At 36.9% G+C, this 14,754-nt stretch overlaps 1 protein-coding gene across 2 annotated transcripts in view; it reads left to right on the top strand.

The window, feature by feature from the left end:
* The window catches only part of LOC110454351 (autophagy-related protein 2 homolog A-like), a 69,037-nt gene extending 58,602 nt beyond the window's left edge, over positions 1-10,435 (top strand). For both annotated transcript variants that reach the window (XM_021503819.1, XM_021503818.1), the window contains 7 exons: positions 325-656; positions 834-906; positions 1,157-1,239; positions 1,578-1,699; positions 1,965-2,119; positions 4,554-4,700; positions 5,537-10,435. In XM_021503819.1, coding sequence (XP_021359494.1) covers positions 325-656; positions 834-906; positions 1,157-1,239; positions 1,578-1,699; positions 1,965-2,119; positions 4,554-4,700; positions 5,537-5,770 — 1,146 coding nt within the window. In that variant the 3' untranslated portion in view covers positions 5,771-10,435. The remainder of the gene's footprint in view (positions 1-324; positions 657-833; positions 907-1,156; positions 1,240-1,577; positions 1,700-1,964; positions 2,120-4,553; positions 4,701-5,536) is intronic.
* The last annotated feature ends 4,319 nt before the right edge of the window (positions 10,436-14,754 follow it).

Raw genomic sequence — 14,754 nt, 5'->3', positions numbered from 1 at the left:
GAAATGGCATCAAAGGTTTATGTAACCAAAGGTTATCAATGAGCTAACTTGGCTGCTAGCTGAGATCAGACTGAAATTGTGTTTTCTGCTTCATTTCTTAAATATAAGATGAAAAATCGGGTATGCTAATTGTATTAATTCAAGTACCTGCATTGTATGCAATAATGTTCCTTTTACATGTATATATAGCCTAAGGAATGACAAAAACGGAGTTATGAGGTATAATTTAGCCTAAGGAATTACGAGGCATTGTTTTGAGATATTGTTAAGCCTAAGGAATATCAAGATCAAGTCCTAAGAGTAATTGCTTGGTTTTATTTTAAGGACTCTCTTGCCTTCCTGAAAATTTTCTTCACTGAGGTTTCTGGAGGAGGTCACACTAACCCCAATCCTTCCCCACCTGAGTCGGACACCAAACCAAGGACAAGGTCAACCCCTGGGACCAACGCCCCCTCCCCACCTCCACCTGTCATGGTAGTTGGTCATCCTGAGATCATTGAGGAGGAAACAGATCCACAGGAACTGCTCATGAGGTTTGATGAGTTACAGGAAGAGCAGCTTGGAGGGGAGATAACTGCCAATGACCCTGTTCCAGACTATGATAACACACCAACACAAGCTGTAGAAAAGACACCTTATCAGCCAGTATTCTTTAAGTAAGTTTTACCTGTTCACAATATTGATTTAATGTAGAATGACACCATTTAAATCTAGATTACTACAGTGCATACTTTATCTAATTATAGGACAGGTTGATATTCATGTTATAAAAAAGATATCCTTTTGCTAACATTTTACAAGGAGTATATTCAATGTTACTGTTCATGTTGCAGGTCTTTCATATTTTCACCTGATGTGCCAATTAGATTAGATTACACCGGAAAGAAGAGAGTTGACCGAGAACACGTGAGTTTTAATAGAAAAATAGGTATTGTGAATATATCTATTCTAGCAGTAAGCTTATTTTAGAGTTTTCACACTAACTGTGGTGCGCTTAGATATGTACTTTGCTGACATGCCTCTTTCATTTCAAGTTTCTTGCCTGCTAAAAATGAAAACGTGATTGTAGCAATTTTGTATCTGACGTTATATTGCACACAAAGCCTCACCTAGTAATTTGTTTGGATATGGTTTATAAACATACATGTTATTTCAGGGAGCCCTTACAGGGTTATTAGCAGGGCTGGCCCAGCTCAATTGCTCAGAGCTGAAATTGAAAGGTATCAATCACCAGCATGGGTAAGTTGTACCAAGTTCATGAGAGAAAACATATTCCTGTAATTAAAGGTATCTCTTGATCAGACCATCAGTGATTTTAATTGAATATTATTGGTAGTAATTCAGAAATTTATTGATTTATTATCAGTTATATAAAGTCAAACGTAGCTTAGAAATCTGCTGTTTATAACTTCAGATTCACATCCTCAACAAGATAACATAATGATTAGCCTGCCTACATTTTTCCGATTCCCTTGAAGGTTTTATTGGATTGATTTCACTGATTTCGCCTTACTGGTTTATCTCTATTAGTCTCTTTTCGTCCCAATATCTTATATAAGATAAAATCATTATTTCAGATTGTTAGGATTTGACCGTCTTCTCCAGTACACAGCAAATGAATGGCTGACCGACATCAGGAAGAACCAGCTTCCCAGTATACTTGGTGGTGTGGGACCTATGCACTCCTTTGTCCAGCTTGGTATGTGACCTCTCTTTCTTTAACTCTGGGTAATTTCAATTTCACAAATTTTGATTCATGTATTTTCACAATAGATATCGGTGACAAAATAAACATGTTAGAACTTATAATTGCACAAGTGTTCGAGGTATATTTGGATGTGTTTCCACATAACCTCTGAACTATGACTTCTATATAATACTGTACTTTGAAACTTGATGGCTTAATTATTCTGAAAAAAGACCAGTTTTTCACCATTACCCTTTTCTCCTTGTGTCTGTAACAGCCCAGGGTATGAAGGATCTGTTCTGGCTGCCTGTTGAGCAGTACAGGAAAGATGGGCGGATTGTACGGGGTATCCAGCGTGGGGCGAGTTCCTTTACTACCTCCACAGCCATGGCCGTGCTCGAACTAACCAACAGAGTGGTCCAGTCTGTACAGGTAAGGCTATGTCAAGGTCAAACTCAAGATCAAACTCAAGGTCAAACTTAGAAACAGTGATATTTGTGTATGGCATGATATGATACAGTGCAGTACTGTCAAAAGTGTGCTCAAAAGACCATTCCTATTAAGAAATCCTCTATCTTAAAAGACCACCAATTTCTCAACCCCCACTACAAAGAGGTTTATGTTGATACTCCAGTAAGAGACTGTCACTGATCAAGAAGAGAGTCACACCACTTTTCTACTGTATACAGGCTGTGAAAAGTTATTTTCCTACAAAGTTTATATCATTTCCATTATATTAAAAAAGGCAACTATAGATTGTGGGTCTTTCCCAGGAAATGGAGCATTTTGAAATGATTCTGTCCATTATATTAAAAAGGCAACTATAGATTGTGGGTCTTTCCCAGGAAATTGAAATTCAACTAAATTTGACTGAAAGCATCCCTAGGTGGTGAAGATTCAAAATTGTACAAATGGTGGGGCTAACTCCCCGGCTAAGGGGTGGGGCCCAAAAAAGGCTTGAAAATTACTTGAAAATGGTTGAGATCCCTACCGTATAACCATATATACAATTGCTGAGTGTAAAGAGAAAAATGCACATTTGCTTCCAGGATAGCCCTAGGGTTTGGCCCCACCCTTGGAGACATAGTCCCTGGGCCATAACTTTGAAATGGTTGAGATCCCCACCCCAAAACTATATATACAAATGCTGGGCATAAAGAGAGGAATGCAGTCATGATATTAGAATTGATCCTGGGGTCCGGCCACAACCATAGGGACCTAGTTTCTTAGTCACAGCTTGGAAGCAGTTGAGATCCCCACCCCATAACCATACATTAAATTGCTGGGCATGAAAAATATAATACAGATATGCTTGGATCTCATTTGGAGAATATTTTGCCATGATTGCTTAGATATCCAGGTGAGCGTTACAGGCCCTCTGGGCCTCTTGTTATTTATTATTAGAAGAGATCACTTTTGAAACTTCCTTTGTTATTTGCAACCTGTCAATTTCTATTGGAATTTTGGTCTTGTGTGTGTTTAGTTTAGACAGGCGTTACTGTCTACCTTACAGATAGGGTTTTAGTTTAGACACGTGTTACTGTCTACCTTACAGGTAGGTTCTTAGGATTTAAAAGATGTGGCACATATGTTCTTAATAAATACAAAAACATATGAAATGGGGAAGAGTTTTCATCATGTCAATCAAGATTGCGGTTATTAACAAAGAAACCATCTCAAAGGAGGGTCTCTTACCAGGCCTAGATCTGTCTTTGTTATAAATTAAATAAAAGAAAATTGTTTGATTTGAATAATAAGACCAGTCTGACTTTTTAGATCACCTGAGCTTTAACATTTTACATTTTCAACTTAAGCTCCCTGTCCAAATCTTGTTATTTTTTGGTCAGTCAGAAATCCAATATGGCCACCACGGCTGCCATTTTGAAAAACTATTTCAAACTTAACGTCAAGTTCTACTAGGCCGATTGAACTGAAACTAAATAGGAATGCTCGACTCATGGTCCTGACAAAGTTTTGTTATTTTTGGGGTTGATCAGAAATCCAATATGGCCGCCACAGCCGCCATTTTGAAAAAACAATTTCAAACTTAAAGACAAGTTCTGCTAGGCCGATTGAACTGAAACTTTGCAGGAATAATCTACTTATGGTCCTGACAAAGTGTTGGTATTTTTCGGGTCGATCCGAAATTCAATATGGCCACCACAGCTGCCATTTTGAAAAACTATTTCAAACTTAGTCAAGTTCTAATGGGCCGATTAAACTGAAACTTTGTAGGAATGTTCGACTCATGGTCCTGAGAAAGTGTTGTTATTTTTCGGGTCGATCCGAAATTCAATATGGCCGACACAGCCGCCATTTTGAAAAACTATTTCAAACTTAAAGTCAAATTCTGCTAGGCCGATTGAGCTGAAACATGGAAGGAATGATCGACTTATTGACTTGACAAAGTGTTGTTACTTTTCGTGTCGATCAAAAATCCAATATGGCCACCTCAGCTTCCATTTTGAAAAACTATTTCAAACATAAACTCAAGTTCTGCTAGGCCGATTGAACTGAAACTTTGTAGGAATGATCGACTCATGGTCCTGACAAAGTGTTGTTATTTTTCGGGTCGATCAGAAATACAATTTGGCTGCCATGGCTGCTATTTTTAAAATAACTATTTCTAACTTAAAAACAAGTTCTATTAGGCTGATCTTACTGAAACTCAGTCTAGGAATGATCAGCTCATGGTCCTGACAAACTTAAGTTGACATTATAATTAACTAGTTTTTACTCAAATTGGTACATATTTCAACAACAAAAAATAAATACTGTAGGACTCAGATGACTGTTAAGGCCCATGGGCCTCTTGTTTGTCTACTCTTAATTCTTATTGTTCGACACTTCTAATTGCAATTTACAGTATGTAGCTGAGGTGACGTTTGATATGGTATCTCCTGGACCCAGCGTACGAACAAAGGGACTGCGGAGAAGAAAGAAGTATGGGCGATCTGGCCAGCCAGCTGACCTCAGAGAGGGAATGACCAACGCTTACATAGTATTGAAGGAGGTGAGACTTCACAAATAGAACTAACACATAATGACTTCATAGTGTCAGTAGGAGTTCCTATTTAAACACTGAAGGATCCTAGAAGAGCAGCAAACTTACAATACAGGATGTATTCATCAATCTCTGACAGTACGTGAAACACAAGACTTCATGTCTAGATAGGACTAGGTAATTGATTCATGCAAAATAGTGATAGCAGTATTACTAATTTGATTGAAAAATCAATCCAAAAGTAAATTGATTTTGTAATTTACTGTCCTCGCAGTACAATAAATTGATAAACAACTCAACATCACGATTTTATTGAAATGATAAATTCAAAGAATGTTCAAATAGTGTGCAAAATTTAAGTCATTTGCACAATTATGGAATCTGAAATCGGAATTGAACATCATTATACAGCTGGTACATGGACAAAACAAAACATATCTCAGTAGGTAAAAGATGTACACTGAATGTTACAACTTTTTAAATGATGTTTCCCCTATTACCATGGTCAGTGTTCAGATATCAAAGCTTAACAGTTAAGGTTGTCAGTCATTCAAGATTTATTCAAACTTTAGGCTATTGGCCCATCAGTATATGATACAGAATACAATGTATAAAGATATAGTACATTAGAATTCATGATGATAAATAAAGGTCTCTAAATTTGTTAGCCTCAAACGTAAACTTTCCTAACATACATAGCTGTTTACTAATTTGAACACTTAACAACTGAATAGCCTTAAAAACAGCCTTGAAAATATTGCAGTACAAGTTTCTAGATAGTAACAGTTCAATTACCTGATGCTGATATATATATAACAGATAACGCATAATTCTTGTCTCTACAGGGCTTCTCTGACACAGCCCAGAACATGGTGATCGTCGCATCCAAAGAACATGAGCAGAAGGGTGTGACAGGAGCCATGGGAGGTGTGATTCGTCAGATCCCACCAACAGTTATCTCCCCTCTCATCATTGCCTCCGAGGCTACGTCTAACGTGCTAGGAGGAATGAGGAACCAGATCAAACCGGATGCTCGTAAGGAGGATGAGGAAAAATGGAAGTCTGAGTTTATCAGTTAACACATTGATATCCTGAACTATATGGTTACCCTGAACTTTGGTACCACCGTAATGGTTGTAGGCTGTAGACGGCTGCTGTACCGGAAGTTTGGGGTAGATGGTGTGAACTAGGTGATCGATGAAAGGACAGAGATAGAGTGTGTGAACTAGGTGATCGATGAAAGGACAGACAGAGTGTGTGACTTTTTGTGATCCTTAAGATGAGTTTGTGTAAGTGAGATAAAGAATGAGAAGAAATTCTTTCTTAAAGCTGCTGGTTTGATTTCAGTTAGAGCAAGTGCAAGATAATTGACATTCACTTCTTGTATTGCAAATACATACGATACAGTGGTGTGGAAAACACTGTTAAACAGCAGAAATATATATAAAGGTGTCCGACTGTTACAAAAGTCAGCTTATAATTTGAGATTTATCATATACATATACTGTATAACAGGCAATATTTGCAGTAGTCTTAATTTCACATGCTAGGTGCCATTTCAACACTTCCATTTATTTTAGAATATGTATATATACCTTTACCATCATGATACCTCTAATTTAACAATGCATGAATAACATCTTTCATGAACGAATCGCCTATCCTGTTATACAGTACCACTGAAGCAGTTCACAGTCAATACCATAGTTCTTATATCACTTTGGGATACCGTGAGTATTAACCTGACCTGGTGTTTATTGAGGCTGTATAATACTACACATCAGTACTTGTATTGTAACAGTTGGATTTAGCCACACTCAACCTGATGTCAGAGAGAATCTATTGTGTATAAATGTGTGATATAGGTACTATACAGGGCTTTCATTCTCAACGTGATATTCAGTGTTTCTCTTGTGAAATGTACTTTTTTAATCATTAAGAAATATTTGTTCATCAGCATTGATCAGATCGGGCCCCAGACACGATACCTAAATGTAGTATTAGAAGCTGTTGGTGTTGTGTTGTAGCCACATATTGTCCCTGTAATAAAACCCAGAGTACCAGGAGTATGATTAACAGTGTATGTAGCTGTACTACAAAGCTTGTGTTTTTGGGGAGATTAAAGTTACATATTGTATATAGGGTATTTTCTAAATAATGTTATTCTCCTATGATAATGTTCATCATGGAATGGGAAACCAAGGATGTCAACATAAAAGTGAACATTTCTTAAATAATTAAAAAACACAATTCTAATTGTAATTAAATACAGTGTTTTAAAATAATATATCTCTAGTGATGTCACGACAATAAACACGAGAGAGAATGTCTGTAAGGTTGGTTGGTTGACGGGTTTATCGCCTACATGACTCCACCCATGCAGGTTTCGTCTCCCTGATGGAGGTCGGTGTTCTGTCGGCGTGTCTGTAAGGTTACGATGGTGTATATTTATACTGTAAAAGCCAAGATATAACTGATCTTGTCATGTGAAGTACTGTTGTTACTATGTGTACCGTGTTGCTTGTTTAGGTTCAGTGGGATGGCGTACGTCTATATGTAGTGGGATGGATAGGATTAGCTATTTTAGCAGGTATTAAGGGTGAAAAAGATATGTATAAACATTTTTGGGGGGATAGATAGTGTAAGGAGAGCTATACATTACTGGTCTATTTGTAGGATAGGTGTTAATTAACACAAAAGGAGCGGTGTTCAGGGGTAGCAGAGTAGCTGATGATTTGGGATGTAAACATATCTAAGCTACAGAGAACACTGTATGGAATATACCAGGTACAAAAAGGGTTGGATTTATCCAAAATGTCTGTTCTCAAGACTCGACTGTTGACAAAGCCAATGATGCTTTCAAAGTTCAAATTAGCCTCTATATATAATTATGTTAAAATATCCCTATTTAAATTAAGTTTAGTTCTTTTAACTCACATTTACCTTGTTGATCACGGTACAGTGACTAAAATACTTTAATCAACAAGGTAAAAAATCCAGATCTTGTGTGGTTTTGCCATCATTCGAGTCTCGGTACAAACATTTCATATTGATCCAAACATTTGTCTACCGCTATAGATTCCCTACAGTGGAGGAGGTCAATATATAATGACAGTGACTTTGTACTGACGAGGCATTGAGGTCTGTGATACATTATCTGTTGGATTTAATATAATTGTATATATGAGAAGCAATACGTTTGTTATTTGAACAGCTATCGGTTCTCACACATAGTTAGGTAAATCTGGTTTAATCTGTTGCAATAATGTATGTAGAAATGATTATAGTTAGTTTTGTAGTGTGCTTGTCAATAAGTATGAATACACTATATGCACTGTGTATTATGTATTAAGTTTTTACCGCAGTGCACAACATATAGACTGAACCTTCTTGGATCTGTATTACATTACCTGATGTCTCTGCTGAATTTCCCTGTGTTTGAGATAGGTTGTGAGATAGATCAATGTTAAGTTAATGAAAACAATAAATATTAATATGGAGTGATTTGTTTAACTGGTTCAGTTCTGTGTGATATAAATCAGTCTTTGGCTGATGAAAAATTTAACTCATCAGTTCTGCAATACATTTGTATTTTTTTCCCCCACAAAAATAGATGTATGTATTGATGTAACATCCCATGTTGCACTTAATAAAAATATCAGTATCATTGTTTGATTCTCAGAAATATGACTTCCTTCATACTTTTTATCATTTTATATTATGAGATTGAAGTAGACTGGTTACCAGCCCCTAAGTTTTTATGCAGAATTATCTAGCTGCAGTTTACTAAAGCTTATCTCCCCCTATACTAAAGCTTATCTCCCCCTAGTTTGAGAGCTCTAGAATCAGATATCCAAGTGATCAAAATTATGAAGTTATTTTTTTTTCAAAACGATTCAATATTCTAGAGACGGTGGCCTATTGATGTGGTCTGACCAACTCTACAGAGATGCTTTGGTATGTAAGAGACCATGTGTTTACAGATTAGCAAGTTGTGCGACATTCTATAAACAAAAACATCTCCTGTATCTGGACTATGGTTTCACATGCATGGAGACAGACCAGGAGGACAACATACATCATGCGTGTAGCCATGTACAATACATGACACGAAATTCATATCGGAATGTTTTTTATTTGAATGATGATCCTGGTCAGATAAATAAAAAATCTTTGACCATTTGCTCTTCCATGTGATTCAAGAAATACTCCAGTACAAATATGAACCCACAAAATTAAGTTTATAATCAAGTTAATTTGAATTCATCTTCATATCATTGCCAATGCTGTCAAAAGTATCAATTATCTGAATTAGAAAGCATAATATTGTGTTTTGTTACCATGGTATTTTTATTTTTCATATTTTCTGCAGCAGGTTCTAGATTCATAACAGCTAGAAATTTAAGTTGGATTACATTTCAGCATGTTCAGTAGTGAATTTGCTTTTGTACCATTAAATGCTTCCTGGTAGTAGACAAAATGTGTGTAAGCTGGCCTTAAATATCTCACTTGTTCATGTCAACACAGCAGTACATGTAGACTGAAATGTGGTACATTCTGATGCATCAGATAGTGGATGAGTTTAAGAAGAAGAAATTGTAATTCAGTCATCAGTTTTTTTAACAAGTCATCATAAAATCCAAAGTAACCCTGCTTGAGGTACCACACCTTAGAAAAACAGAACAAGTAGTGAGGTCTAAAACAGGTCCACACACAAAGAATAATAAAACATGGGTATGAAAGGGTCTTGTTCAAGAGCATCTTTTATAAGGATGATCCCTCTCGAGAATTGTAAAGTCTAACTCCATTTTGTGGGCATATTCCGGCAGAAGTCGCGCAGATATCTTAAAGTTACCATTAAAAGGTGGTGATAAAAAGTGTTGTGTATCCATTTCGGTTTCAAATGTCCAATCACATGTCCATGAGAAACTCTTGAACCAAATTGGCTTGCTCAAGTGTGTTACTGTAACTGTCACAGGTGTACAGTGAGTAACTGTTTCAGTGTTACACAGCGATAGTGATGTAATGCTGGTTTACAACAGTAGATAGACATGTTCATGCTAGCTCATACAATTGATATCTGGGCAGTCGTGGTGATGGCTACTTCTGCTGTCCCTAGCTTACCATATTTACAGAATATAAACATACTTGATGTTTCATTAATGAAAGGATATGTAGCACCGTTAACCTTGAATATTCTAAATCATGTTGATGTGCATTGAGAATTAATAAGCTAGCTTTCAAGACATCATGTCGGGGACCATCCTGTCAGTTTTGAAATACAGACCAAGCCAGTCTCTGCGAGTACATACTTACTAGTGCAAGCATTAGGTTATCACGCTTTTTTTAGCGACATATCATAATGCACCGACACAGCAGTTCTACAATGACTGTGATTGTTCAAAGTGTCGGTGTACAGATGGGTTGTATATAATTACACGTTACTACAGTAGTCCGGATATACAGAGTTAATTTGATATCATACAACACTAGCGTGGAACTGCAGTATTGTGATGTGATTGTAGCATATAAGTTATGCCATTATGCCCAGAATTACCGCATCCCAAATCTAGTGTGTTTTATTCTATTCTTGTCTTTCATATTGCACATGTTAACTGGTGCTATGTGGTAGGTTGCACTGTGCTGTGTGTGTGCTTGTCAGATTATACAGATAGTTAGACATCATGTTACTGGTCATATAATAAAATTTCTGTTCACTACAGAAGAAAATCTTTTAACAAAAATGTGTTTGTTGCTTATTAGTCCCCTACCAGTACTATCAGAGGGGACTATAGGTTATAGAACCTCATCCATCAGATTTTAAGTAACATAGGGCAAGTTTGACCAGGGTATAGCTCCTATTCTGTCTTTGCGTATTGCAGAGTGATCTTCTGTTGTGAGCAGGTGTGAGAAAATTACGTCGTTTTCTCAAAAATTTATGACGTTACTCTCACAAACCAATAACTCTGCAATACGAAAAGACAGAATACCCTGTCAGCTAGAATTACCAAATTTTGTACGTGATGGCAAAATGTATAATATTTTCTCTCATTTCCATGTGTGTAAGATAGAGCTGTCCAGGGTAAGCACACACCATTTCACGTGACGTGACGTCGCAAATTTGGAACTCTCCGATGCCACAATGCAGAAAAGACGACGTGATGAAATTAAAAACCTTTTACAATATATTTACCGTAGATGTGATTAGTTTTCCTGCGCAAACTCTGTATTGGATATGCTAAATCTGGCTGGCTGATTTGTTTCTGTCTTAAAAGCTCAGAGGGAGGGGGGGGATTGATATTTTCAAAATGGTGGCCAGTCCAAATGCATTTTCATGGTTTGCGAGTTTATTCTAGTGATTGGAATGAGAGAAAAATACTCTTTCATGCCCAAGGGACTACGTGTATACCTTAAAATACCACTGAAGAATGGACTGACAAATTTTGACTGTAATTGGTATGAAACCTTTCTGAGCCAAAAAGATAAAATTTGGTATTGACCAAAGTGGAGCCAAATATTGATCAACTCTAAAAAGACTACTCTCGAAAAAGTGAGAACATAACTAACTTGACATTATACATCCCTGGTACAAGGCGTTTCAGTTCTGTATATAATATAAATGAAGGTTGAAGTCACATATGGGGACAGAATTGGACTGGGTACATCTTGTTATATACCATACATATTTCACCAGTATGATAAAACTTACCTTTTTCTCACAGGTGAAAATACATATAAAATTTGACATAAAAGTGAAATATACATGGTTTTTGACAGGAAAACCATAATATTTTTGTACTTTTTAACAATATCAGAGTCAGAAAACTGCCTCGTGGAACTCTTCTCTGATGCAGTGGTACTGAACTGCCAGTAGGGGTATCACCTTAACTCTATCAACAAAATATGAACAAAATTTTGACATTTTAACAAAGTTTAATACAAAATTAATGAAACAATGATTGATTAACATATTAGTATAGCATAACAAATCATCTGTAATCACTCCAATACTTAACCTGTATCAAACCGTTAACAAAAAATAGTGGAAAATATAAAACAATGTGTCCATGACAATTAGCACCTTTCATTTTCTCGCATTTATAATATCCTTAATCAAAACCTGTAAATTATACTACATTCCTGCTGTAGGAACTTTCTCATTGGTGAAAATTATAAAAACAAATACAAGATTGGTTATTGCAATTCATTGCAAAATTTTCTGCCATTACTCAAAACTATTAATATAACATGATTCTACATTTGCTAATGTGGCATTGCTCATGTGACCTAGAAAAACACAAAAACCTTTTTCAGAAACTTGAACAAAATATTTGTACCAAGTTTGTAGTCTATCCCTGCAGCCATTCATTGGGATGAAGTTACGAGAGGCCCAGAGGGTCTATATCGCTCACCTGGATATGTTTAAAATACTTGATATTATGTTAAGATGTACGTATGAGATTTCAGAATAACCATCCGGTATTTCTGGAGATATAACGAGAACAAACTTCAAACGTCAAAATCCAAGATGGGGCCTGGTGGCCATCTTGTTTTAATGAATACCCTAATAGTAACAGGCACTACCAGACAACTTGATGGAGACAAAATTGGGATAAAATCATGTAATCCCTATGGTAGAAGGATTTCAAAGGTTTAACCCTATTGGCACTTCTGCCCTGGGGGCCACACCCACTGTTTACACAAAATAGAGTGTCCTTGGCATAAGGATGCTCCAGACCATATTGGGATGAAATCTCTTAATCCCTATGGTAGAAAATGGATTTTAAAGGTTTACCTTTATTTCCCCTATTCGGACCCACCACTCTTTCCAAAGGGGGTCACACCCACCATTTATACAAAATTGATTTCCCTTTGCATAAGGAATCACTTTATCCCTACGCCAGAAAAGGAATTCAAAGGTTTTACCTCTATTTCCCCTATTGGGCCCCCTCTCCTATGCCCTTGACCTAAGGATGTTCCAGACTCAATTGAAATTTAATTTGAGTCCCCTTGGACCTTCCCTTTGGATATTTGAATAGGCACAATAAGTAACACTTTGTAAAAAGGTAATGTTTTATCAAGTTAAAAGTCTATCATTGCAGCAATTTTGAGAAGAACATGTCGCAGCTAATCAGAGAGAAGTGTGTTGCCAATAAAAGCCAGTGTGGCCATCTCGGATTTATGGATTTTAGTGAAAAATTTAACACTTAGTTGGAATCTAATACAAAACATTTGTGCCAAAGTTTGGAGTCAATTGCTGCAGCTGTTTTCAGAAAAATGCTTAAACTTCTTCACCAATCAATCAAACAATGGACCTTGAATTTGATATTATCACAAAATGGTATGAATATAAACTAATCAGTTGAAGGATTTGCGAGATATCTTGTACACAAGCTTTTTACTTCAAAAGTGGTCAAGTGTGATCTTTGACCCATAAACCTTGACTGATGCAAGGATGTTTGGTACACAGATTATTTGAAGTTTGGATTTAAGTTTTCCTGTAGGACCTGTCAACATTTCGAGATCCAACATTTCCTCATAGTAATGGACTGGTCAGCATTTTGATAACTATGTTGCCTGAAAAAGTTCTACACAAGTCAATGTTATGACCACCAAATCTAATCGGGTTTGGAACCGAAATGCGACCACACTAAGATGTAAATATAAACTGAATCATGTGAAAGGTTCATGAGGTATCTTGTACACAAGGTTTATACTACAGTACTGACACACAAATTAACCGACATGCAAATTGATGTACTGCCAAAGCAATAACTATACAACAACCTTGATTCCTACAAAATACATCACCAATGACTTTCCCTCAAACATTACCAATAAACTTGATTCCCCCTCAAAAAACGTTACCAATGACCATGATTTCTCCCTAATGATATTACCAGTCACCTTCATTACTCCTTAACAACAGACCTTCATTCCTCCTTAACAGCATAACCAATGGCCTTGATTCCTCCCTAACAACATTACCAATGACCTTGTTTCCTCCCTAACAGCATTACCAATGACCTTGATTCCTCCCTAACAGCATTGCCAATGACCTTGATTCCTCCCTAACAGCATTACCAATGACCTTAATTCCTCCCTAACAACATTACCAATGACTTTGATTCCTCTCTTACAACATTATCAGTGACCTAGAACCTCTTCCCTTCCTAACAACATTACCAATGACCTTCATTCCTCCCTAACAACATTACCAATGACGTTGATTCCTCCCTAACAACATTACCAAAGACCTTCATTCCTCCCTAACAACATTACCAATGACTTTGATTCCTCTCTTACAACATTATCAGTGACCTAGAACCTCTTCCCTTCCTAACAACATTACCAATGACCTTCATTACACCCTAACAGCATTACCAATGACCTTGATTCCTCCCTAACAGCATTGCCAATGACCTTGATAACAACATTACCAATGACCTTGATTCCTCCCTTAACAGCATTACCAATGACCTTGATTCCTCCCTTACAACATTACCAATGACCTTCATTCCTCCCTAACAGCATTACCAATGACCTTGTTTCCTCCCTAACAGCATTACCAATGACCTTCATTCCTCCCTAACAGCATTACCAATGACCTTAATTCCTCCCTAACAACATTACCAATGACCTTAATTCCTCCCTAACAACATTACCAATGACCTTCATTACACCCTAACAGCATTACCAATGACCTTGATTCCTCCCTTACAACATTACCAATGACCTTCATTCCTCCCTAACAACATTACCAATGACGTTGATTCCTCCCTAACAACATTACCAAAGACCTTCATTCCTCCCTAACAACATTACAAATGACCTTGATTCCTCCCTAACAACATTACCAAAGACCTTCATTCCTCCCTAACAACATTACCAATGACCTTAATTCCTCCCTAACAACATTACCAATGACCTTAATTCCTCCCTAACAACATTACCAATGACCTTCATTCCTCCCCAACAACATTACTAATGACTTTGATTCCTCTCTTACAACATTATCAGTGACCTAGAACCTCTTCCCTTCCTAACAACATTACCAATGACC

The sequence above is a fragment of the Mizuhopecten yessoensis genome, unplaced genomic scaffold (assembly GCF_002113885.1).
Source record: "Mizuhopecten yessoensis strain PY_sf001 unplaced genomic scaffold, ASM211388v2 scaffold7781, whole genome shotgun sequence".
NCBI classification, from domain to species: Eukaryota; Metazoa; Mollusca; class Bivalvia; order Pectinida; family Pectinidae; genus Mizuhopecten; species Mizuhopecten yessoensis.
Note: the sequence above shows the minus strand (reverse complement) of the source record. Positions and strands in the feature narration are given on the sequence as shown.